This window comes from Podarcis cretensis (assembly GCF_951804945.1).
Source record: "Podarcis cretensis genome assembly, chromosome: 1".
Taxonomy (NCBI): domain Eukaryota; kingdom Metazoa; phylum Chordata; class Lepidosauria; order Squamata; family Lacertidae; genus Podarcis; species Podarcis cretensis.
Window position 1 is genome coordinate 45,814,633 of NC_137170.1, and position 23,335 is coordinate 45,837,967.

Genomic DNA, 23,335 nt, shown 5'->3' on the forward strand with positions numbered 1-23,335 from the left:
GCAGAAATAAAAAATTACCACTAGAACGCCATTTGTTATGATGGTTTCAGGTGGGCCAGGCCTAGGAAACAAATATAAGAGTATAGGTACTTTCAAATGATAAAATATTACACCTGCAGGGCAAACAAAAGTTTCTTTCCAGTCTGATCCTAAATAATGGGCTCCCTTCAAAGAAAATGCAAGTTACCAACAGACCCATTTACCCTAGTGTTTTAACACTGCTTTAGCTTCCATGAACCTAAATTGTAGCCCAATTCTTACTTTTAAGTTGCAACATGGTTGCTGCTTCTTGAGGGCTCCAGCATACACTAGTCTGGTAAATGTAGGCATGAACACCAAAACCATACAGCAGAGGTGGATGGCCAATACTTGTCCTGCTTCCCAACCAGATTCCTTACATTGACAGGATCAAGCCCTTCCCACATGGCTCCATGTCACATAAAGTCAATGATACCAAACAGTCAATTATAACTTTTCTGGAGGTTTGATGTCTGAGAAATCTATTTTTATTAATAATGGAATTCTTAAAGGGTAAATTGCCCAGATCAAGTGAATTCTGGCTTTGTGCCTGCACAGATAATTCTTAACCAAGCTGATGGTTGGTGTCGATCACCTCTTTGGGAGGGAGAGAGAAGGTCATTTGGCTCCAGTATCCTTCAAGCAAGGGATCAGCAGCAACCATCAGTTTATAGGAGATGGAAGTGAGGCATCCTTCCCCATGTGAGAAAGAGTGGGGGGTGGGAACAAAGGGAACATTTGCAAGCAATATTCATGTTGGTGATAATAATGTTGTGAGTAAAGCTGAAACCAACTAGAGATAACTATGTTTTCAACCAAACAGTTTTGCTCAGTTTGCTCACCAAATTTTCCATTTGTATCCAACTAATTCAGCAGCATTGTATACATTTATATCCCACCTTTCTTCCATTGCACAACTCAAGGGGACATGTATCAGATTCTCAAGTAATGCCGACTAGACTCAAACCTTCTTAACTTCAATTATCATATTCTTCTAGATCTAATAAATCTGTGTTCTCCAATAATATCCAATCCCTCAGCCAGCAGAGGCAGGATGCCTCATAGTATAATTTCAAATCTGGCAGCAGGAATCCACCTCTTTCCTTTGTATCTGTAAGTAGTTTATATTTAATTCTTGGTGTCCCCCCCCCGCCAGTTAAACTTCAATAATGTATTTTGTCAATCTTTGAATTGTCCCACCTCACTGTTCACTGGGATTGTTTGAAATAAAAACAACATTTTTGGTAGCACATTCATCTTTACAGCAGATATTGTTCCTGCTTCTTAACTTCAGTAAGGTCGTTCTATAGTATGCTTTTGAGTTAATACATAGAACTCTTTTGTCCTAACATTTCTCAACAAAATTTATTTATTGTCTTTGAAATAAATGCACATTTTAATTTTTTTTATTTTAAAAGCAAAAGCAATGTAGAAAATTTAAGCGTTTAACATACTGTCAGGGGCTCAGGAGCAGAGGCACAGGGAAGAGAGGAGATGGAGAGCGAAGGGGAAGAATCCGAGGGGAGCATAGGAGAAGAGGACAGTGGACCGAGGGATTCCATGAGCCTCTCCAGCGAATCGGAAGATTCACAGAAGGGGGCGCCAGTGGCCAGGGGTAGGGGGTTCCCAAGGGGAATGCCCCAGGAGCAAGGGGGCAGCAGGGACTCCCAGAGCAGTAGCTGGAAATCAGGACCAGCTTTCCCACCAGAGCAGAGTGGGGGGGAAGAGTCCCAAGGATCGGGGCCAGTGCATTCCCCACCAGGGAGAGAAGATAAGGCAGGGCTGACCACGCCTCCATCAGAAAGTCGGACAACGGAGGAGAGGTCAGATCCGGCCAGTGTCCCGGAAGAGGGAAGCAGTGACCGAAGTACTGTAACGGTTAGTAGAAAGGTCACTGGGCTGGCGCGAGAGGCAAGTTCAAATGTACAGGAGCTACCTGGGAGAAGAGAGGGTTGAAGAAGACTGGAAGAAATTCAAGATTTATCTACAAAAGTATTGTAATTTGGTTGAAGGCTAAGAAGGATGCTAGATCATAAATAATTGCCTACCACTGAATTAGATTTGAAATTGACGATAAGTGAGATTGAGGGAAATATAAAATTTGTGGAGAATAGATCAAATTAATTGAACAAAATTTAAGAATATAAACAAGATGATAAATTGCTGGGAAAAATTTATAACGATGTAAGTGGGAGTGGGAGACGTGAGGGAGTCCAAAGAAGTTCTGAAAAATGTGTTATGATTCATGTTATATTGTTTATTATTTTTGCATTTTGTATCTTAAAAAAAAAATCTTAATAAATATTTTTTAAAAAAAAAAAAAAAAACAAATGTACAGGAGCGCGGGACAGCAAAGAATGAGGATTGGGAACCGGGTCCTAAAGCCCGCCGGAGGGAGGGGGAGGAGCTAAGCGACTCAGCGTCGGAAGAGTCCAGAAAGGGCAATGCCCCAGCGGGCAGGAGGACCCAGAGGAGGAGAGAGCAGCGTAAAAGGTGGAGCCAGGCTAGGATCTTAAACTGGTGTCATAGGGGAGGAGACTCAGACGGGACTTCATCGATCTAGGGTTTAAGACGTAGGGCTGCACGCTGTGGCTTTGAAATGGAAACTGAACTTCAATAAAGACTTTTGTACATTACTACAGCCTAGCGTTGGTCCTCTGTGAGCTGGGACCTAGAGGCAGCTCTGACACATACTTACGCAGGTTCCACCAAAAATTCAATTTCCAGCTCTTCTTGTTTCTATTTTCAAAAAGAAAGAAAAGGAAAAAGAAGAAATGGTTGCACACAATTCCTTTCTTTCTGAAATTAAAATTAACACTTGCAGAGTTGCTGGGGAAAACACATAGGAACATAGGGTGCTGCCTTATAGTGAGTCGGACCATTGGCTCATCCAGCTCAATATTGGCTATACTGTGATTTGCCGCCTCACATAGAATCCCTTGATGCTTTGTTCTTCTTAATGGCTCATCACCCAAGCCTATCACCTCAACACAGAAATATTAAAGGTAAAGGTAAAGGTACCCCTGCCCGTACGGGCCAGTCTTGACAGACTCTGGGGTTGTGCGCCCATCTCACTCAAGAGGCCAGGGGCCAGCGCTGTCCGGAGACACTTCCGGGTCACGTGGCCAGCGTGACATCGCTGCTCTGGCGAGCCAGAGCCGCACACGGAAACACCATTTACCTTCCCGCCGGTAAGCGGTCCCTATTTATCTACTTGCACCCGGAGGTGCTTTCGAACTGCTAGGTTGGCAGGCGCTGGGACCGAGCGGCGGGAGCGTACCCCGCCGCAGGGATTCGAACCGCCGACCTTTCGATCGGCAAGCCCTAGGCACTGAGGCTTTAACCCACAGCGCCACCTGCGTCCCTTAAGAAATATTAGCCTAGCTTAATTAGCTTTTAATTCTTGCTGATTCCAGGGGAGTAAAAGTGTCTAGCACACAGCCTAATACACATGGGTAAATACACACAGTCTAGCACAGAGTCTTAACACTCCAAGCATTGATTAAAATCGAACACTAGCTTCATCTGGACATAATGATGAGGGTGATGTGGTGGTGGTGGTGATTTTAATATTTATACTCCACCCATCTGGCTGTGTTTCCCCATCCACTCTGAGCAGCTTACAACACATTAAAAATAATAAAGGTAAAGGGACCCCTGACCATTAGGTCCAGTTGTGGCCGACTCTGGGGTTGCAGCGCTAGAGGTCTAGTACCCACAAATTCACAACAGTATCTTGTTCTTACAAGCCAACTTGGTGTTCGGATCTCACCTGTGGTTCAGGCTTAAAATACATGAGAACTCTTTCACCAAGTGGAAGCCGAGCAACATCAAAGGATATAGTGAAGAGGAGCTCATCTGGAGTGAAAAGATCTTCGTCAAAGACAGACATCTCTAACAAATTCTGTGAGAATCAGTTAAATATATTAGATGCAGGATATAATCTGTGTCTATAAAAGCAGGCTTCATCTGCCCCACCTGCAAAAAAATCATGTCTCTCCCATATCGTCCTGTACAGCCACATCAGTCACTATAACTACAATGGTAGGACTTCACCCCAAAGCTACAGTTTTCCGTTGTCTCCCAAGACAGATGCCAACCATAAGAGCAGTGAGGTACTTGGAATCGTCTTCTAAGTCTGGAGTGGGAAACCTTTTTTCACTCCCAGGGTGTCATTCACTTCTGGGCAACCTTCCAAAGGATGGGCTAGTGATGGGCAGTGTCAGAGGCAACAGTGGACAAACCAATAAATGCAATATGTACTCTAGTTTCTCCACAAATTCCATCCTCCATTTAGGCAAAGAAGAAGCGTTATGGGCAGCAGTGCCCAGTTGTGTGGCAGTGTAGATGAGACTTCATTGCTTCCCTGGCTTTTGAACACAGCACATGACTGAAGATTACTGGAGGAACAGGGGCAAGGGGAGAGAGAGCTCAGTGCTGTGCAGCACAGCCAATCTTACACACTTAACCGTTATTTTCAGGGACAGGACATTGGAGGAATGGTGCACTTCCCAGAGAAGAGGGAGACAATATAGATTTACAAGAGTGGTTTGCTGAAGGTCATAGTTCAGAGGTTGCAGAGGGGAGAAGCTGGGAAATATTGGGAGAGAAGCAGGAAGAAGAAGAAGCACCACCAGGGAGAGACAGCTGACAGATTCAGTATCTTTAGAAAGCATTCCAGATCCCCCCTCTCCCAGGACCCGGCAGGCATGGAAAGTAGGAGAACAGAAAGCTCAGAGGCAGAAAGCACAGATCAGCCGACGCAGGGATGACGTATAATAGGAGGGATGGAGGGGATAGGGATTTTACTCAGAGCAATGCCATTATCTAAGAGGCAACGTCCTACATCTCTGTGAATACTGAATAAGATACCTTGCTAAGAGCTTCTTGGTTTTCCCCCCATTACTGGCAGCCTGCCCTGAGGGAGGAGGGTTGGATTCCCTGAAGCCTGTCATTATGTATCTGCACAGTGCTGAGTTTCCCACACCTTGCCCCCTCCCTCCAGTGATGCCTTGCACAAACACAATAGCAGTCAGTGGGGTGCCATGGGTGGGGCTGCATTGCTCTCCCATCTTCCCAATGCCATGGCCTGCTGCCAGTACCAAAGGGCGGGGGGTGGCAAGACAACCAGGAGCTCAGGATGGTGCAGGCTGGGCAACAGAGCCAAGTGGAGGTTGTCAGTGTTGCACCCACAACATGCCAAGCTCCACTGCCCCTGCTCCTCCCAGTCCTGGCAGCAGCATGTTGTGTTGGGGAGACAGGAGAGCAATGCAGCCTTGCTTGCATTGCCCTACTGATGGATACTGCCCATCCACACATATGCAGATGTCTTGCAATCAAAAACAGGCAAAGGATCCTGTATACAGTGGTACCTTGGTTTACGAACTTAATCTGTTCCGGAAGTCCGTTCTTAAACCAAAGCGTTCTTAAACCAAGGCATGCTTTCCCATAGCTGCGGGGGACTCAATTTACAAACACTCAACAGGAAGCGAAACATGTTTTGCTTCCAAGGCAAAGTTCACAAACCAAAACACCACCTTCCGGGTTTGCAGCGTTCTTTATCCAAGTTGTTCATAAACTAAGCTGTTCTTAAACCAAGGTACCACCGTATTAGGAGCAGGAGAAGAATGCACATGTGATGGTATTATCTTGTTGAAAAAGCCAGCTCAGAACAGTGCACAACTGAAAGGGGAATAGCTCAATTTCTCACCTTGACTTGGTTTTGGATCCTATAATAAAACGTTTCGTTCCAAACAGGGTTCTTGCTATTATTAACAGTTTTGGTCCGCACTTTTTCACATGAAGAAGTAGGTAACCAGAGGGTCACGTAACAGTCAGACTGGCTTACTGTGTAAAAGAAGAATAGCATAGTAAGTAGTGTTGTCAGCATTTGTTGTCCCTTTCAATGCACTTTGATCTGGAGCCACTAGCACAGAAATCTGATTCTTTCCTCTCACAAGTTTCTATTTCTTCATTACGAGCTGCAAAGCTTGCATTTTGTCCATATCCTCACTGCGTGGTAGTAACTCAAAAGTTACAGAGGAAAAGGGTTTGGTTGAGACTCCTTTCCAATATTTGCCAAAACATGGTTTGGAAATCAGGTCGAATTCACCTTAAATGGTTTTGCTAAAGTGAGATCACTTTGGCACACATCTCAAACCCCACTCCTGTCACTGAATGAAACCATTCAACAATTTTCTAATTATGTTGCCGAAACTCATAACTGCCTAGTTCAGAACACAAATTTGTGAGCTTATTAGATATAATATGAATTGAACTGCAGACAGCTACCACAGATAACAATTTAAATAAATCTCTACACTGTGACCAATTGATGTATGTTATTCCTTTTTCATTGGCCTTGACAATAAGAAAGTGTTACATTTTACAGTGTGCAGTCCTGGTTTATGTTGTTGGATGGGTAATTCAAATAGAGGCAACACTGGCTACATTTGGATGTCATGGTAAACCATGGGTTCAGATTGGCTTGCCTCAAACAACATTATGATGTTTCAGATTCATTTACATCAACCACAGTTAGTTGATTTGCAAATTAAAGGACAAATTGTGGTTAAACAGAAACAACAGAAACAAACGCTTCTAGACTTCTCCTTACAGCAATACTGAAGAAGACATGAGACAGAAGAACCACACAAGGCTCATTGCATCTCAGCTCAGTTCATTTATTATGATAATGCGGCCACATTATATAAAGCAATGTAGGAAGCTTTATGACAGTTTTGTTGTATCCACCCTAACATTAATGCCAAGCTACTTAAACCACAATCACAGAGACATAAACCATTAATTTGGGAACACCCAAAACAAAAAGGTATGCAAATAAACCAACTGCAACTCCTGTTCATATGACCATTTCCAATATATTGACAAATACATTTGTTGCAAATCTATTCGGAAGTTCCTAAACTGTATTTATGTGGGTGCCGGGGGCGGGGGTTGCATGTCAGCCTTTCATATGGGAAAGTCTGAAGAGGGGTTGTAAGTAGGAATGTAAGGGAATTTTAATGAAAACAAACATTGGAAAACAGACTGCATATTTGTTTGTTTATTTGTCCCCTGTCCAGAACAGAAATAAATCCTACAGATACAATTGTTATTTGCAGCTGCTGTTGTTTGCGGTCCACAAATGTAATTGGTTACAACCCCTTCCAATTTGCATTGTGTTTCCTTTGTGCTGAAATGAATGGGGTGGAATAAGATCCAACACACATTTAAAGCATTTGACTTCCCCCAAAGAATCTTGGGAACTGTAGCTTCCACTTCACAGAGCTATAGTTCCCAGTACCCTTGACAAACTATAGTGTGGATGATTTTGCCACAGAGGACAGTGAGACAAATAACAGAAGACAAACTGCAGCAAAATGGAAAACAGCGCTGCATGTTGCAAATGCAGGAACTGCCTTTTAAGCACTTCAGCTGAACATCATGTGGTTGTTCCTGTAATCAGGAGCCTTGCATAATCTCCTTACTGCGGGGAGGAGCAAAACTGTATTGAGCCAAACACACCTATCATTCCTATTTATACTTTCCATGGGAAGGGGGGAGGGAGAGTGAGAGCAGGGCTGGGATGCCTCTTCTTATGCATGGAATTTAAGAATGACCGCTCCCCACATCAAATGGGGGCGCCTTTTGCATGGTAGCGCGCAGCCAGTGCGACTCCTGGTAGTTTGGCCTGGCTTCATCCTCCCCAGGCTGGATACCTGGAGGTCTCCGCCTACCTCAGCCAATCGCCCAATCCTGCCTGGGGAGGCGTTGCCAGGGGATTGGCCAGGTAGGGGGAGGGACCGTCCTACCCACACAACAGAAGGTGAATCTTACCTGCGAAGTGGCAGTCAGCTCCAGAGCTTCTCCCACCCTCCCCTCCCTCAGTTAAGTCTTCTTTTGCAGGTTAACCTCTTCTCCACAGGTACACAGGCACTGCTATGTCAGGGTCGCTGTTGAAGGGCCGGAAAGGAATTTTCCTGCATTGCCAGGTTTTGCCTTTTCCGTAGCAAAATGTCACAACTTTGCTGGTTTCAGGCCTTGGGCAGAATCCTTTAGTCTAGCTTCCTAAATGGGGGTGTGTGAAGCAGTGATCCACGCCCCCTTGCAGCGGTGATACCAGGGTCCCTGTTAAAGGGGTCTTGAGGGGAGGCATTGGCCATACACCAAGAGGTTGTCATTGCTCTCCCCTCCAGAGCCAGCCTTATCCCCACACATTCTGGATAACCCTGAAATCTCCCAGATCCCTGGCTGGGGACTGGGAAGGATAAATGCCCAATGCCTGAGCCAAGGTCTCCCTACATCTGAAACTTAATAAAGTTGTGGCCAATTTTAATCCCATAGCACATTGTCTTGAGTCATTATTCTGCTCGGGGGTCGCCTGGGGTTGGGGGTACTCCACCTGTCCAGGCAATTCCTGAATGTGACTTTGGTAATGTTCTCTAGCCAGTGGCGTAGCGTGGGTTGTCAGCACCCGGGGCAAGGCAAGTAATTTGCGCCCCCTAACTGAGAGAGAGTGAGTGAGCCAGGTAGGGGCAGAGAGCTGTGAGTGCGAGCGCATTCCCCCCCTGATGTTGCGCCCGGTGCGGCCGGGCCCCCCCTGCACCCCCCACGCTACGCCACTGTCTCTAGCTGGAACATTATTTCTATCGCCAGTCCACAAATAGCAAACTAGGTTCACTGGCATTCAACATGTGATTGTAGTCGTCATCAAGCCAGCAAATATGTGCAACCTGTTTGTACAACCTTTTTTATTTGTGGTTATATCATGCTGTCCTATGCACATTGTTCCCTGTGAACTACTATTTTATTTCAGAAACCTGAAGTAAATTATAAAGGCAGTAGCAATGTTCAGATGTTTGCCTAATGCATGAAGAGTTATGCTGGGGGTGGGGACAGAATTCACATGCAAGGTCCAGCTCTGATGTATTGTGACACACTAACTGCTCTTTTGGATCTTTGCACAATTAGCTCAAATGTCTGAAGAGGGTTTTTCAATATGTTTGACTGAATTTGCTTGGAAATTCTCCCTGATAAGCCAGGGTTCTCACTTGTGTGTCCTTAAGCACATTCAACTCAAAACTGAGTGCTCACTAATGGTTCTTCCTCATCCTTAGAAAAATGTGACAAGTGGAGTGCCACAGGGTTCTGTCCTGGGCCTGCCGTTGTTTAACATCTTTATAAACAACATGGACAAAGGAAATGAGAGGACATCAAACTGGGAGGGGTAGCTAATGTTGCAGAAGACGGAACCAGAAGATTGGAGAACTGGGCCCAAACTAATAAAATGAATTTCAAAAGGGACAAATGCATGGTTCTAGATTTAGGCAGGAAGAACCAGCTGTACAGATATAAATGGGGGATACCTGACTTTCCAGTAATACATGTGAAAAGGACCTAGGGGTCTTAGTATACCACAAGCTTAACATGAGTCAACAGTGTGATGCAGCAGCAGCAACAAAACAAAGACCAAAAAAACCCCAATGTTATCCGAGGCTGCATCAACAGAATGGCCCAATAAAAGGAATAGCACTGTTCTAGTCTGCTTTGGTCAGACCACACCTGGAGTACTGTATCCAGTTCTGGGTACCACAATTTAAGAAGGATGTTGACAAGCTGGAACATGTGCAGAGGACGGCAACCAAAATGATCAAGGGTCTGGAAATCAAGCTTTAGAAGGAGCACTTGAAGGAACTGGGTATGTTTAGCCTGGAAAAGAGGAGACTGAGAGGAGATATGGTAGCCATCTTCAAATATCTCAAGGGCTGTCACATGGAAGAGGGAACAAGCTTGTTTTCTCCTGCTCTGGAGAGTAGGACTTGGACTAATGGCTTCAAGTTATAAGAAAGGAGATTCCGACTAAACATCAGGAAGAACTTTCTGTCATTAAGAGCTGTTTGACAGTGGAACAGTCTCCCAGAGGAGGTGGTGGACTCTCCTTCCTTGGAGGTTTTTAAGCAGAGGTTGGATGGTCATTCACCATGCAGAAGATTTCTGCAAAGCAGCGAGTTGGGTTAGATGATTTTCAGGGTCCCTTCCAACTCCACGTTCTATGGGGCAGCATTCAACTAAATTATTCTACATGGGCATTGCCTCATGCAAGTGATGTCACATTTATAAACTGGTACTCCATGCATAGAGCCCTCCTTTTGGTGTCAATGGCTCCCAGGGACATGCAGAACTGGATTGAATATCTCCATATGATTGGGCTCAACATTGTGTGGTGCACTACCTCCTGGATGCAGGCTTCTGGTGACTTCTCCATAAGGGCAGGAGGAAACAAAGCCCATAATTACCACTTTGGGTTATTTGAGATTGACATCTCAGATATCCCTTAGATCTGTGGGTTATGTGACAGTTCACTACTCCATAAAGCAGGGCGGGCTTCAGGTCCACATTAGTACAGTGGTCAGTATTCATGCCTGTCATATAGGTGGCTAGAGATTGATTTATTCATGGAGAGCCCCTCTCTTGAGATAGAGGACATAGCCTAATGGCAGAGCATGTGCTTTGCATGCACAACTCCTCAGGTTCAATTTGTAGCATCTTCAGTTAAAAGAAAGATTAGGTTGCAGGTGATGGAAAAGGCCTTTGCTTAAGACGCTGGTAAGGATGGAAGGATCTGCCAATACCTGTTATTTCAGTTTCTCATTTTCCCAATCCTAAAACCTGATCTTCCCATTTCTGCTGCAATTTGCAGTTTTTAAAAAGAGGCTCGGGAAAATTCTTTAGCATTTTAGTGTGAATTTCTCCTGTTTTTGTACACAGTTTTGACTAATGTAAGCATTTTTGGCAAGCAGTTTCTACTAATATAATGTTGTTTTGTCTGCCATTTTCACTAATGGCACGAAATCCAGATAAGTGTGAATTTTGAAGGCTGTTGGATAAATTCAGCTGTATATGTGAATGGCATTGAATTTCTTCCCCATCCTTAGACTGGAGAGCTGTTGCCAGTCAGATTAGATAATACTGGCCTGGACATGACCTGATATAAGTTCTCTGAGGAAAAGTGATTGTTAGAATATCTGAGGGCTCTTTCTCCTTTACTAAGGAACCTCCATATATTAAAGAGACCAATTTGGTGGACATTTCAATAAACTTGGGGACTACTCAAATGCCTTTAGAATCACCATATGGCATCGACCTGTTTGTGATTAATGGTGCAATCCTATGCATGCCAACTCAGAAATAAGCCCCATTAAATTCAATGGGATTTACTCTTAGGTAAATGTGTAGAGGTTGCAGCCTAAGCCAAAGCAATCCCTACCACTCTGCTCCCCCCCCCCCCCCCGTTCCATATTTTCACCAGATCTTTTGCAAGGCAAACCAGGCAAACCAGTTTATTCTCCTGTTCTCCTTTCCACCCACAAACAGTGCAAATAGTTATCTTACCCAACTTAAGAGTTTATGAGCAAGCCATACTTGGGCACTGATATAAATACAGTTTCCTATGCAATTTATCTTGTCAGCTATGAACTCCTGCAGTGCATATGAAGCTAGATGTGCAAACAATCAAGAGTGAGTGAACTTTAAAAGCAATATGAAACAGGAAAGGAAGAACACTCACAGACATCAGCTTGGCGAAGATTTCTCATTCGTATGACTCTTACAGTAAGCAAGTTGCAAGGAAATTCTTCCAGCTGCTGAAAAACAGCAAAGCAAAGGAAAGGATGAATATTAAATTGTGTCTGGATAATCAAGTAGCTAGCAGAGCAGCAAGCTAACCAATGGTTAATAATTCTGCAAAACAACATATAAGTAATTGTCTAGGCCAGGGGAAGTCAACCTTTTTATACCTACCGCCTACTAATGCATCTTTCTCGATGGCAAAATTTCCTTACCGCCCACCAGCACTCGATGGAAGGAGGATTCAGCTTGTGCCCACCTAAATTGCCCACTAGTAGGCAGTAGGGACGAGGTTGACAACCTCTGGTCTAGGCTAAAGAATGAAGCACACATTCTCCATGTCCTTGGTGTGTTCAGATCACCAAGTGGCATCAGTTTTCAATAGCAAATAATAATGAAAGCTCTGAATGATGGAATTAACCACCATTACTCCCAGGTTATTCGCTGATTTCCAAATAGCGAATTCTGTTTGGACCACTTTCTTCCATTATAACTGAACAAACACCATTTGACCCTAAAGCAAATACATAACAACAACAACAACAACAACAACAACAAACAAGCAAGAATGAATTCAACACTATGGAAGTATCTTTTCTTTTGGGTATTAAATTCATTTTAATACCCCACCGTTTTGTTTTGTTTTGTTTTGTTTCACTTTTAAATAACACCCAGCACTGATGCTTCAAGCAACTGGACAACTAAGGATGCCTGCTTCAGCTGACATTTATTCCCTGTCTTCTGCTCTCAGAGGTTTAGGGACATTCTTTAGTTGATATCAGGGTTCATCCTATGAGAAGTCATGCAATTCCTTTATCTTTCCTGTTCACTCTAAATGTCACATGGAATTCAGCTGGAAGCTATGACATAATTTCTCATGTGATATTACTCTTTTTTAATTAATGTCCAAAAGAAAGTGCCTCCTACACCCTTAGCCATCCTAGATATGAAATGGCATTCATCATTTCCTGTAGGAAAGGTGTTTGATCATAACCCTCGTCATCAGAACTAAGCATTCCCAAGCACTTCTCCTAACTGTTCTTTCCTGTGGGTGGGGTTCTGAGTAAAGTTGATGGGCAGGTTGCTGCTGACATAATTGTTATTTATCACTTATATAGCACTTCAAATGGGGGAGATGATTTATAGTCCCTATCTGGTTTGTCTTCATAACATCTCTATGAGCTGAGCCACTAATCTTCTGCATATGAGGAGTTGCAGTTGAAAGACAATACTTTGCCCGTATCTAATCTCTTCCATCTATGGCTCATCAGGCACATGGAACAAGGTGTTTCCAGTTCAAGTCCATTTCTGTGTCATTTGGACTCTCATGGTTCTCAGGTTGGACCTAATTTTTCATCAACGGGTACAAATGTGACACCAATGTAGTGAATTGCAGCACAATAGAGTCACTGGCAGGATTTAAATAAACATTTGCAATTTTATTTGTAAAGAACAAAGAACGTAATACAGTGGTACCTCAGGTTACATGCACTTCAGGTTACATACGCTTCAGGTTACAGACTCTGCTGGAAATATTACCTCGGGTTAGAAATATTACCTCGGGTTAAGAACTTTGCTTCAGGATGAGAACAGAAATTGCACAGCAACGGCAGAGCAGCAGCAGGAGGCCCCATTAGCTAAAGTGGTGCTTCAGGTTAAGAACAGTTTCAGGTTAAGAACAGACCTCCAGAACGAATTAAGTTCTTAACCACTGTAGTATGACAATATGGAAGTATATACAAACAGCAGATTGTAATATGAGAGGTAATAAACCAAGGACGGAAGTTGAGGGAAGTTAGTAGGGAAAGGAGGAAAGTGAAACTTGAATGTAATGTAATGATTGCAGATATTGTTATAAGAGAAAAAACTCAATAAAAATGATTTTTTTAAAAAGAGAATAGCAGCACATTAGCTAATGGGGAGAAGTCCGATAAAAATAAATCCCTGGAATAATTATACTTATTTATTTTACTTAACAAGATGTATCTACCACTTGATTATAGTAAAACCTCTACAGTAAGCAGTTTACAAGAACATTATAAATAAAACAGTTTGAAGCAATTAAAAACATTTGAACATCATTCAACTTAAAATTAAAAGAAATTAAAACACAACAAAATATACGTGTCTGGATAGGTTTGCATAAATAAAAATGTTTTAAGCAGGCATCAAAAAACATACAGAGACCAGGGTGCCTGCCTGATATCACTAGCCAGGGAGTTGTCTGGGAAACCAAAATAAATCTGGCATATATTAAGTGTCAGTATTTGATGTATAAGTGTACGACAAATGGTTGTAATTCTGATTAGAGATGGAAAGGCCGGGGGGGCGGAAAAATTGGAGTGGGGGGACAAGGTTTTTATCCATTTTCTTCCCAAAGCCGTTTTTTTCTGGAAAAAATGGGGGGGGGGTGTGGAATATTCAAACCATATCAAACTGTTTTTTCAATTTTTCTGGGGGGGAAACGGCTTTGGGGAAAAAACAGGGGGAAATGGGGGGGGGCAGGGGAAATGGGGGGAGAGGGGAAATGGGAAAAATGAGGGGAAAGAGGAATAAAATTGGTGTTCTCCCTCATTTTTCTGGTTTCCCCCCCAGGCCTTCCCATCTCTAATTCGGATCTTACTTTTATTATTGTTTTTATTGTTTCTTTAATCTGTAATTGCTGAATGTGTAATTGTTGTCATAGTTTTTTGTGTGTTGTTTTTTTTAAGGCAAGGAGTTCCAAAGTATAGTTGCTGCTAAACTAAAAAATGATTTCTTATAAATGCTGAATCGCATTATGTGGCACCTGTAGCAGTGCCAGTTCCTCAGATCAAAGTTGGGGAGTGGGCACAAATGGAGCTGCAAAACTGATTACATGCCCTAACTTTGGACATTTCTTGGCCAGAGTAGCAATAACAGTAGTTGCAAACTCCAGAACACACTGAAGTGTCAATGGAAAGTATAGTGTACAGAATGATTCCTGTCACTCTGAGGGGAACAGAGGTATCAGTGTGTGGATGAAAGTCTCATGGTTTCGGTTGTCTCTATACTAATGCAGAGTATGTGAAGCAAGCAAGAAGAATTTGAGCTCTTAATCAAGGTTGCCAATATGGCCTAATAGGTATTACTGAAACCTCATGGGATGAGACTCATGACTGGAATGTAGAAACTGAGGGGTATAACCTGTTCCAATGGAATAGACCAAACAGGAAGAGAGTAAGAGTACCATTGTATGCAAATGATATGTACACTTGTGAATAGATCAATGACTTGGAGTATGGAAGGCAGATTGAGAGTATAAGAGTAAAAAATGGAGAAGATGGAAACAAGAGTCACCTTTCTGCTACAGACCTCCAAGCCAAACTGAAGACTTGGATGATGCCTTCCAACAGCAGATTACCAAACATTAAAAACTTGAGCTACTGTGGTATATCTGTTGGAATGAAAACTCTGCCAAGAATGTAAGGTCCAACAAATTCTTCAATTGCCTCACTGACAATTGTGCTTCCCAGAAGATGGGAGAAATAACAAGGGGGTCATCTCTCTTGGACTTGGTCCTCACTAGCAGAGAGGAACTGACTGACAAAGTGAAAGTACTGGGAACCTTGGGAGGAAGTGATCATGACCTCTAGTGTTTAATTATACAAAGGCAAGGGAAAACTGAGTGCAGTCGGACTTGCACTCTGGACTTTAAGAAAGTTGATTTCAAAAAGGTTAAGGAACTACTGGGTGAGATCCCATGGTTAGAAATAGTCAAAGAGAAGGGAGTCCAAGAAGGGTCGGAGTTTCTTAAAGGTGAAATACTGAAGACACAAAGGCAGACAATTCCAACAAGAAAGAAATGTAAGAAGCACTGAAAGAAACCAGTGTGGATGCATAAGGAGCTTACAGATGAGCTGAGTTGTAAGAAGGGGAAGTGTAAGAAATTGAAGAAAGGAGAAATAAGAAAGGAAGAGTATACACAAGTAGCCAACAATTGCAGGGAGAAGGTCAAGCAGGCCAAAGCTCAGAATGAACTCAGGCTTGCAAGAGATGTTAAAAATACCAGTAATTTTAAAATGTTTATTTGGCTATGTTCGAAGCAAGAGGAAGAATAAGCAAGGAGTAGGTCATCTGCATGGAAAAGATGGAGAAATGCTATTGGGTGACAGAGAGAAGGTGGAACACCCAACACCTACTTCGTCTCTGTCTTCACCCCCCAAAAAGCAGCGCCCAAACTGGTGGTATCAGAATTAACAATGCAAGGATGGAACTGCAGCCCAAGATAGGAAAAGAGATGATAAAGGATCACCTAGCTACTTTAAATGAATTCAAATCTCCAGGACCTGATGAACTGCACTCAAGGGTACTAAAGGAGTTTGTGGATGTCATCTCAGAGACTCTGTCTATAATCTTTGAGAATTCTTGGAGATCAAGTGGGGTTCCTGCAGACTGAAAGTGAGCAAATGCTGTCCCCATCTTCAAGGTGGGAGGGGGAGGTGGGAGTTTGATACCAGGAAAGGTCCTGGAATACATCATTCAACTGTCAGTCTGTGAGCACCTAGAAAAGGATGCTGTGATTATTAAGACTCAGTATGGATTTCTCAAAAACAAGACACCCACCTTCCTTCCTTCCTTCCTTCCTTCCTTCCTCCTTCCTTCCTTCCTTCCTTCCTTCCTTCCTTCCTTCCCAATTTATCTGAAACACTTACCTACATTGCCTCTATCTTGGCAGTATTCAAACTCAGCTTATCTTCCACCCCCCTATTGCATCCAGGCAGCAGCCCAGGAACCGCACAGCCTCTCCCAATTCTCCTGAACAATTCCAGGGATAACCACAATGGACTACAGGGTAGTCATAGTCATATACTACTTTTAATTTGTTTAATATTTTACTTTTGTATTTTCTAAAGTATCACTGTGAATTTTTCTTGATTTTCTTGTTTTATTTCTTGATTTTCTTGTCTTATCTTTTTGTAAGCCACTTTGAGGGTGCTGCTGCTGTCTATTAAATAAATACTTCCTCTCAGTTCCCCACAGCAGTATTGGTATTACTGGGCTACTTCATAAGGTTGGCATAGCCCACACTTTCTTAACCATTATAACACACACATACACGGGGGGCCACTAGGGGCGCATTAGAAGATGGCCGACAATACCATCTCCCTGGACCACACGGGGTAATTAAGAGGCTGCTATGGGAGTAGGCAGCCTTCCTTGTTGCCCCAAGGGAATGGGGAACACTGCCCTTGCCTGCTGTGCCCATAAATCACCCCCAAATTCGAAAGAAGGGGGTGAGGGCACTAGGCAGAATGCCCCAGTGTGGACCCCGGTTTTCCTAGACGCTGTCTCTGATCGTGCACTAGCTGCAGCAATTTGGAATAATTAATTACCAAAGAAGCAAATGCACATATTTCAAGTGAAGAAGGGAAGTGAAGACTGCTAACAGAAGGGACCTCTGTGAAAGAAGACGACGGGTTGGAGCAACAGGAATATTTTACAAAGAAGACATCAAAGGCTGGGTATGTCGGCAACGGGACTGGATGGGGGGGGACTTTTTATTTTCTTCTATGTGATTAACCAAGAACCCCCCCCCCCCTCGTTAGAACTGTCGGTTAACTGACCCAAGCAAGATGATTAAGGACTGTGTGGAAATAAACTTTAACCAAAAGTATGCTTTATGGAGATTGAGTAAAGAACAGGAGCTTTTGGAATGGTGCAGCAATAAATACAGAATCGCCATCTTGGCAGGTCTTGCCGAAGGATTTATAATCGGGAGGAGGAATGGATTTATTTTCAGACTGCATTCCTGGTGAATCTCCTCAGAGGTTGAGAAAGGCGACATCTGTGAAGATTAACAACGCTAAGACTGTTTTGAGTTATGGAAGTGATGTTATATGGAAAACGTCTGGATATGGCTATTGGATAAAATATATATATATATCCACACAGGGTTGCAAACTGTTTTAACCCGCTTGTGGAGACTATCAGAGGTCACAAAGAGAAAGGAAAAATATATGAAAATAACAAGAAGAGATGTGGAAAAACAATAAGAAAGGACTGGACAGCACTGTGAACATCAAATGGTCAGATTTGTGGATATTAAAAGCAGCAAGATTGGATCCCCTTTGGAACTTGAAATATGGGTGCCCCCAACAAAAATTTAAAATTCGGCTTTGTAAGTTGGAATTTATGTAATTTGGTTTGATTTGATGTGATTGGTTGGTTGGTTAATAAAAATTATTCTTAAACACACACACACACACACACACACACACCAGATTGATTGATTTGTACTTGTAGGTTTTGTTTTCATACTATAAGAATGTTCAGAATTTTAACAGTTAGATCATGAAATCCTTTCATCTTTGCATCGTTTTGCTTTTGAGTAGATTTCTTATTTGTTTTCTACTGGCAACAACCACTTCTCAACTAGGGTAAGCAAAAGAAAGTTTTGAAGAAACTTCAAAATGAACCGGAAAGTCCTCCTGCATTATCTGAATGCAGAGAAAAACTTGTGTGAGGTCACTTCCAGACAACCTGTTTATTGAGTATTCATCCCGATTTGCAGGGGAAATTGATGATGTTGACTATTTAATGAAGAAGAAGAGTTTGGATTTGATATCCCGCTTTATCACTACCCGAATGAGTCTCAAAGCGGCTAACATTCTCCTTTCCCTTCCTCCCCCACAACAAACACTCTGTGAGGTGAGTGGGGCTGAGAGACTTCAGAGAAGTGTGACTGGCCCAAGGTCACCCAGCAGCTGCATGTGGAGGAGTGGAGACGCGAACCCGGTTCCCCAGATTACGAGTCCACCGCTCTTAACCACTACACCACACTGGCTCTTTCATCCTGATTTGTTGCATCAAAGCAAGTGTGATCCCACACTTTCCACTGCCTTTCCCCAACACTTTCCTTATTGCAGAAGCCTTATTGTTTGGGGAATTCTCTGGGAACCTCCTGGGGTGAGGGAAGCCCAGCTAGATAGGACAAGAGACAGGGCCTTCTTAGTGACTGCAACATCTGAAGTACAGGTTGCCCTTCCTTCACTGTTTTTCTCACCAGTTACTGAATACCTTTTTATTCCAGAAGAGTTTTATTTTATGTGGTGGACAATGTTTCTACGGTTTTTTAACTGCTGGTCACTGTAGGTGTGTGTGTGTGTGTGTGTGTGTGTGTGTGTGTGTGTGTGTGTAGTATTATAAATGTTTCATCTTGAAAAATACAAAGAGTGATATTTTTACATGAGAAGGATGAAATATAAATGTCTTAATGAATGAGTAAATAAATCAATGGGGAAATACGGCCCCTTATCTTCCTTTAAACTGCCCCCACTTTAACTAACTTATCGTGTGTACACATTGAACATGTGCCCAAAGTGAGCTTACAGGATACGGCCCAGATTACTATGGTAAGAATCCTAATGACACAAATTGAAATATAATAGAAGTTTCAACACATAAACTTCAGAACAGCAGATTCTAAAGTTATGGGACAATTGCAACAGATTAAAATCTACAGAGACTATATAAATAAGGCAAACCAATTCAAAGGTACCACATCCAAAACTGCTTATCGTTCATGTGTTCAGATACTTAGTAAGTAGCTTTCATCCTTTACCCTTCTTTGATTCTTTCATTTCAGAGATGACACACAAGCGCCCCTGCCCCAATTCTAAATGCCCACCATACCTTATATTGAGAATTACAGTGCACTTCATTGCACAGGTTCCTGCGTTCATTTCCCAGGCTTTCCACGGGATATGCATTTATACTGAAGTCCTGTGAGGGACAGAAGGGACAGAAAGGAGACAACGTTCAAAGATATAAACTGTGTATGTAAACCAACAACTTTATCATGTTGCAATAGCATGCACTTCAAAAAGAAAGAAATGTTGAAATTCTGAAGTAGAGGTGTTGGTTATTAAATACCTGGTTTAGCAAGTAGTGAGAGCCAACACTAAAAAAAACTAATCAGTGGATGATTTGGGGCACATATTCTTGACTGGGAATGCTGAGTTGCAGGAAAAGGTCAAAAGAATGTAAATGGCACCCTTCCCTTTGGCATAATGCCATCTTTTCAATTTAAAGTGCAGTCACTTGTCTACTCAGAAGTAAATCCAAGAAGCTTGCTTGCAGGTAAGTGCATAAAAGGTAAAAGGTAAAGGTAAAGGACCCCTGGAGCGTTAAGTCCAGTCGAAGTCGACTATGGGGTGTGGCACTCATCTCCTCTTTCAGGCCGAGGGAGCTGGTGCTTGTCCACAGACATGGCCAGCAAGACTAATCCGCTTCTGGCGCAACAGAACACTGTGATGGAAGCCAGAGTGCATAGAAACACTGTTTACATCCCCATCGCAGCAGTACCTACTTGTGCTGGTATGTTTTCAAACCATTAGGTTGGCAGGAGCTGGAACAAAGCAACAGGAGCTCACCCTATCATGTGGATTCAAACTGCCGACCTTATGATCAGCAAGTTCAAGAGGGTCAGTGGTTTAGACCGCAGTGCCACCCACGTCTCAGGTAAGTGTGTATAGGCTTGCAGTTTAAGCCATCAAAGCATGAATGCTTGGGTTGTTGATTTTGAATAAATCTTTGCATTTAAAACTTTCCATCTGGATTCCCACCACTGTGGTACCTATTCACTCTCTCTATTTACACTAAGGGAGAAATGAATGAAACACAGTATGGAAGAACCGATGCATCTGTAGAGAAATGTTACATTCCACTGAAGCCTTATGGTTCCCCTCCTTCTTCTCTGGAATGAAAGCCAAGCCAGGACCTAACAGGGTTACTTTCCTCCTAGTTCTCAAAGCCCCAATTGGCAAGTCTAAGGAATCTTGGTGTTCCCAAGCATTCAGTAATGACTGTACAGTGGACCCTTGGGTTACGTAACTTTCGGGTTGAAAATGTGGCAAACCTAGAAGTTGGTTTGCTGCTCACGCTCACGCAGAAGTGCTCTGTGTGCCTCGCACATGCACAGAAGAGGCACCTCCAGTTACGAAGATTTCAGGATATGGCCAGGCCTCCGAAATGGATCCCGTTCATAACCGGAGGTACCACTGTATTTGTAACCTACTTTCCCAGACAGTCTTGTTCAGAGAACCTCTATTACATCCTATTTGTATTCCATCTCTAATAACGGACTATCTTCCTCAAGGTACACAGTGCAACATAGTTAGGTGGAGACAGCAACCTGTCTCTCTTTGCTGTTCTGGTTAGCGGGCAAACAACAACAACCCTACTTCTTGGTCACTTGGGAACTAGGCTATTCCTGCAATGTAGTGTTTTGTAATGTACTGTATTTTTCCGTGTATAAGATGCCCTCCTGTATAAGACAACCCCTATTTTTTTTAACCCAAAATTAAGAAATCAATATTTTCAGCATCACACAGAACAATGTTGGTATTTTATTAAATATTCAAAGCACAGGTATATTTAGTACCATATATTTAAACATCAGCGGCAGAATGGTTGGTGGAAGTGGTAAGCAGCAGAGCATGACCCTCTGGCACAGGGGGCAGACAAGCGGGCACCAGAGGGACACAACTTGAGTTGTTGAGCAACTCCACCCATGCCCGTGCCAGAGAGTGAACCCCAACCTGAACCTGAGATCAGGCCACCTGGGCCACCCGCCCCAGAGCTCAAGCCCAAACCCCTGTGCATTCACCATCCCCATATAAGGGGATGACCTCCAATTTTTGACTTTTTTTTTTTTTTTGCAAAAAATGTTGTCTTATACACGGAAAAATACAGGTTTATAAAACAGAGAGAACAATTATAACAAAGCAATGAAAAGGAAAAATATTGAGAACAAAACCATAAAATCAGTTCTTGGGTGGCTCAAATAACAGAAATCAACCACCCTCAATAAAATATCCCGAGTTGGGTAGGGGGTAGACCCATATACTTTTTTCTTTTATAGAATGCCTACCTGACATGAACTGGAGCAGCATGTTGTTTTGGTCGGCATATTGAAGGCATGTTTAGCTGGGAAAGGCAGTTGAGCTGGAAGGTGCTCCTGAAACATCCTTACAGCCTGTTGTGCTGGCAACAGTAATTGAGGAGGCATCTAAAAACTAAACTCAAGGCCCGCCCTTTAGGAATGTAAATGCCCATTTTCTCCTACTCAGGTAGAAGAGGAAGTTCATAAGATAGCTACAAAAGGATGAGGCTCATTGTCTAGAGGAATGGAGTTGTGAAAGGTACTTTCTTAATCTCCCTCCCTCCCATTTCTGTTTACAGTCAAGCAGTAGTTACTTGAGAACTCTTGATTTGTGCAGGATAAAGAATTTAACTTGAGCAACTTCTCTCAAGGCTGGAATACTCCCTCAGGTAGCAGCTGTTTTCTGAGCGATTTCAAAGCAGTATTTTCCCTAATTCTAGTGACAAATTCAGATGAAGAGAAGGAGAAAAGAACACTAATTACGAAGGAGGCTCTGCCTAGAGATGTTTCTCCATCGCCATCTCACCTCCTTTCCCCCGATTTGTGCTAGATAACAATAGCATCAGGTGTTGTTTTCCTGTGAGATAATTTTTTGTGGTTTAATTTAAAACTTTTACCCCACAACATGCACAGACTCAAGACACCTTACAACAGTAATCTAAAAGAGGTGATGAAGGTATCCAATTATATGATAATTAGTAGGCTGACAGACAGGTTGTGAATCATCGGAACCAACTCCTAGGGGCCGAGGTCCCTTCAGTCCCCTATAAAATATTAGAGGGCCACCCCCCCCCCCGTTGATGGGCATTGCCATTCAAATGGTGTGCGTGCACTGTGTCTTGTGATCAATTATGTGGGTGGGGCTTACCTGCCCCCCCATATTTTATTGAAATTGGCACCCCTGTTGTGAATCAAAAATATTAAAAGCACAGACAAAACTTTAAAAATCAATGAGCAGACATAGATTTGTACTCAAGTCAGTCATGCTCAGAAAAGACCCACTGAAATCAGTGAACTTAAGTTAGTCAAAACTGAAGTTGTGTACACATTACCAGCTTAAACTGCAGGGAGGTCATCCAGCACCTACACCCTGCATCTCAAATAGCATTTGCATGTCATTGTAAGCATAGGTACTTTTGATGCATTTCCAAGTTGCCCACTGCCCACACCTGCGGGTGGAGAGGGGGCATGGATGTCTACATATGGCTTGGCTACAAATCTAATCTGTTGCGGGCAGGTGGAGAGAGACACATCAACATGCAGTATTTCTTGGTAGACTACAGGATAGATATGGATTGTGGCTAATATAATGCATACATGGTTTCACAAGGCAATGGTGGAAGCATGCTGGATGCAGAATAGATGGGAATGTGTACACAGTCCAAATATGCCTGGTCTAAAGCATCATTGTATCAACAATGCCAATACTACACAGATAATAGTTACACTTCAAATATCTTGCTGGTTCAGTTGAAAATTGTTCCAATTAGCCAATGTGTCAAAAGTTAGGCTTATTTTGCTTTAACAAGGCTATCCAGAAGTTACTGAAAAGAGTTGCTACTTTCTTAACAGCACTAGCCAGGGCATGAGCTAAACTGTGTAACACTTTCGCAAAACTTGGATTATAAGTTTCAGTTATTTTGATATTATGTTTGTACATTTTATCATGGTTAATTGTTGCTTACAGAAACTAAATCTGAAAACTAATACAATGCCATTTTAAATCTAGGGACACAATTACTTCATTCAAACCAGGGGTTGGCAAGGCTTACTGGGCAGGGGTTG

At 42.8% G+C, this 23,335-nt stretch overlaps 1 protein-coding gene across 1 annotated transcript in view; it reads right to left on the reverse strand.

Annotated features, from left to right (window-relative positions):
* Nucleotides 1-21,681, reverse strand: part of LOC307209409 (cytosolic phospholipase A2 epsilon-like) — a 45,179-nt gene extending 23,498 nt beyond the window's left edge. The window contains exons 1-7 of the mRNA XM_079964464.1: nt 21,539-21,681; nt 19,300-19,389; nt 11,588-11,660; nt 5,729-5,865; nt 3,791-3,922; nt 2,717-2,757; nt 19-61 (exon numbers count right to left, since the gene is read on the reverse strand). Of these exons, the coding sequence (XP_079820590.1) occupies nt 19-61; nt 2,717-2,757; nt 3,791-3,922; nt 5,729-5,865; nt 11,588-11,660; nt 19,300-19,389; nt 21,539-21,676 (654 nt within the window). The 5' untranslated portion in view covers nt 21,677-21,681. The remainder of the gene's footprint in view (nt 1-18; nt 62-2,716; nt 2,758-3,790; nt 3,923-5,728; nt 5,866-11,587; nt 11,661-19,299; nt 19,390-21,538) is intronic.
* Between the last annotated feature and the right edge of the window lie 1,654 nt (nt 21,682-23,335).